This window comes from Capsicum annuum, unplaced genomic scaffold (assembly GCF_002878395.1).
Source record: "Capsicum annuum cultivar UCD-10X-F1 unplaced genomic scaffold, UCD10Xv1.1 ctg76778, whole genome shotgun sequence".
In the NCBI taxonomy this organism is placed as follows: Eukaryota; Viridiplantae; Streptophyta; class Magnoliopsida; order Solanales; family Solanaceae; genus Capsicum; species Capsicum annuum.
Genome location: NW_025887109.1, coordinates 1 through 1,089, shown reverse-complemented (window position 1 = coordinate 1,089; position 1,089 = coordinate 1). Strand labels below are relative to the sequence as shown.

Genomic DNA, 1,089 nt, shown 5'->3' with positions numbered 1-1,089 from the left:
AATGTACCACTTCGTGCCATCATTCTACATCAAGTGCCATGATGACTGACGAGCAGTTGAACTTCCTCTTCCTGAATCTCCATTTTCTATCCATGTATCTGGCTGAACAGGTTTTTCCATTAGTGACTCAGTATGAGATTCTTCAGAAAGTGTGTGGCAACATCAGAGATTTCCATGGGTTGATTTTGAATGGTTACGTTGAGCGCGAGATTGTCGAATATGTCTTACCTCAGCTTCAACATATGGCTGAAAAAGTTGGAATCTTCCTCTGGGATGATCTAACTAATGAAGACTCCAAAGTATTCAAGCTACCTCATCTACTCATGAAGATTATTCCAATTGAACTGGAGGTGATGCACATATGTTATACAAACTTGAAAGCTTCACCATCAGCAGAAGTTGGACGCTTCATTAACCAGCTCCTGGAAACCTCTCCAGAAGTTCTGAGGGAATATCTGATTCATCTACAAGAGCACATGATAACTATTACTACCTCTAGCACTTCAGGGGCTCGAAACATTCATGTCATGATAGAGTTCTTATTAATTGTTCTTACTGATATGCCGAAGGACTTTATTCATCATGACAAATTATTTGATCTTATGGAACGTATTGGAGCACTTATCAGGGAGGTATCAACTCTCGTTCACAACTTAGAAGAAAAATCAAGGAATGAAGAGAGTACCGATGAAACAAGTTGTGCATCTCTAGACTTGCGGAAAAATATTGATCTCCTCAAGGAAGATCTCAAATATGTTTATCTGAAAGCCCCAGACCCATGTCAATGGTGCTTCCCCATGAGTGATGGACCGCTCTTTATGCATCTGCTACACATACACTTAAATGATTTGCTAGATTCCAATGCTTATTCAGTTTCTTTGATAAAGGAAGAAATTGAGTTGGTCAAAGAATGCCTAGTATTCATAAGATCGTTCTTCGTGAATGTTGAGCAAAGACTGTATAAAGATCTGTGGGCATGTGTTTTAGATGTGGCATATGAGGCTAAAGATGTCATTGATTCAATTATCGTAAGAGATAATGGTCTCTTACATCTTATTTTCTCACTTCCCATCACCCTAAAAAAGATCG

At 38.9% G+C, this 1,089-nt stretch overlaps 1 protein-coding gene across 1 annotated transcript; it reads left to right on the top strand.

The window, feature by feature from the left end:
- Nucleotides 1-6: 6 nt before the first annotated feature.
- On the top strand, nucleotides 7-1,085 carry LOC124894677 (the record flags this gene model as incomplete). Its single annotated transcript, XM_047405266.1, has 1 exon — nucleotides 7-1,085. A coding segment is annotated over exon 1 (1,047 nt), but the record flags the coding sequence as incomplete, so codon positions are not given.
- Nucleotides 1,086-1,089: the final 4 nt, after the last annotated feature.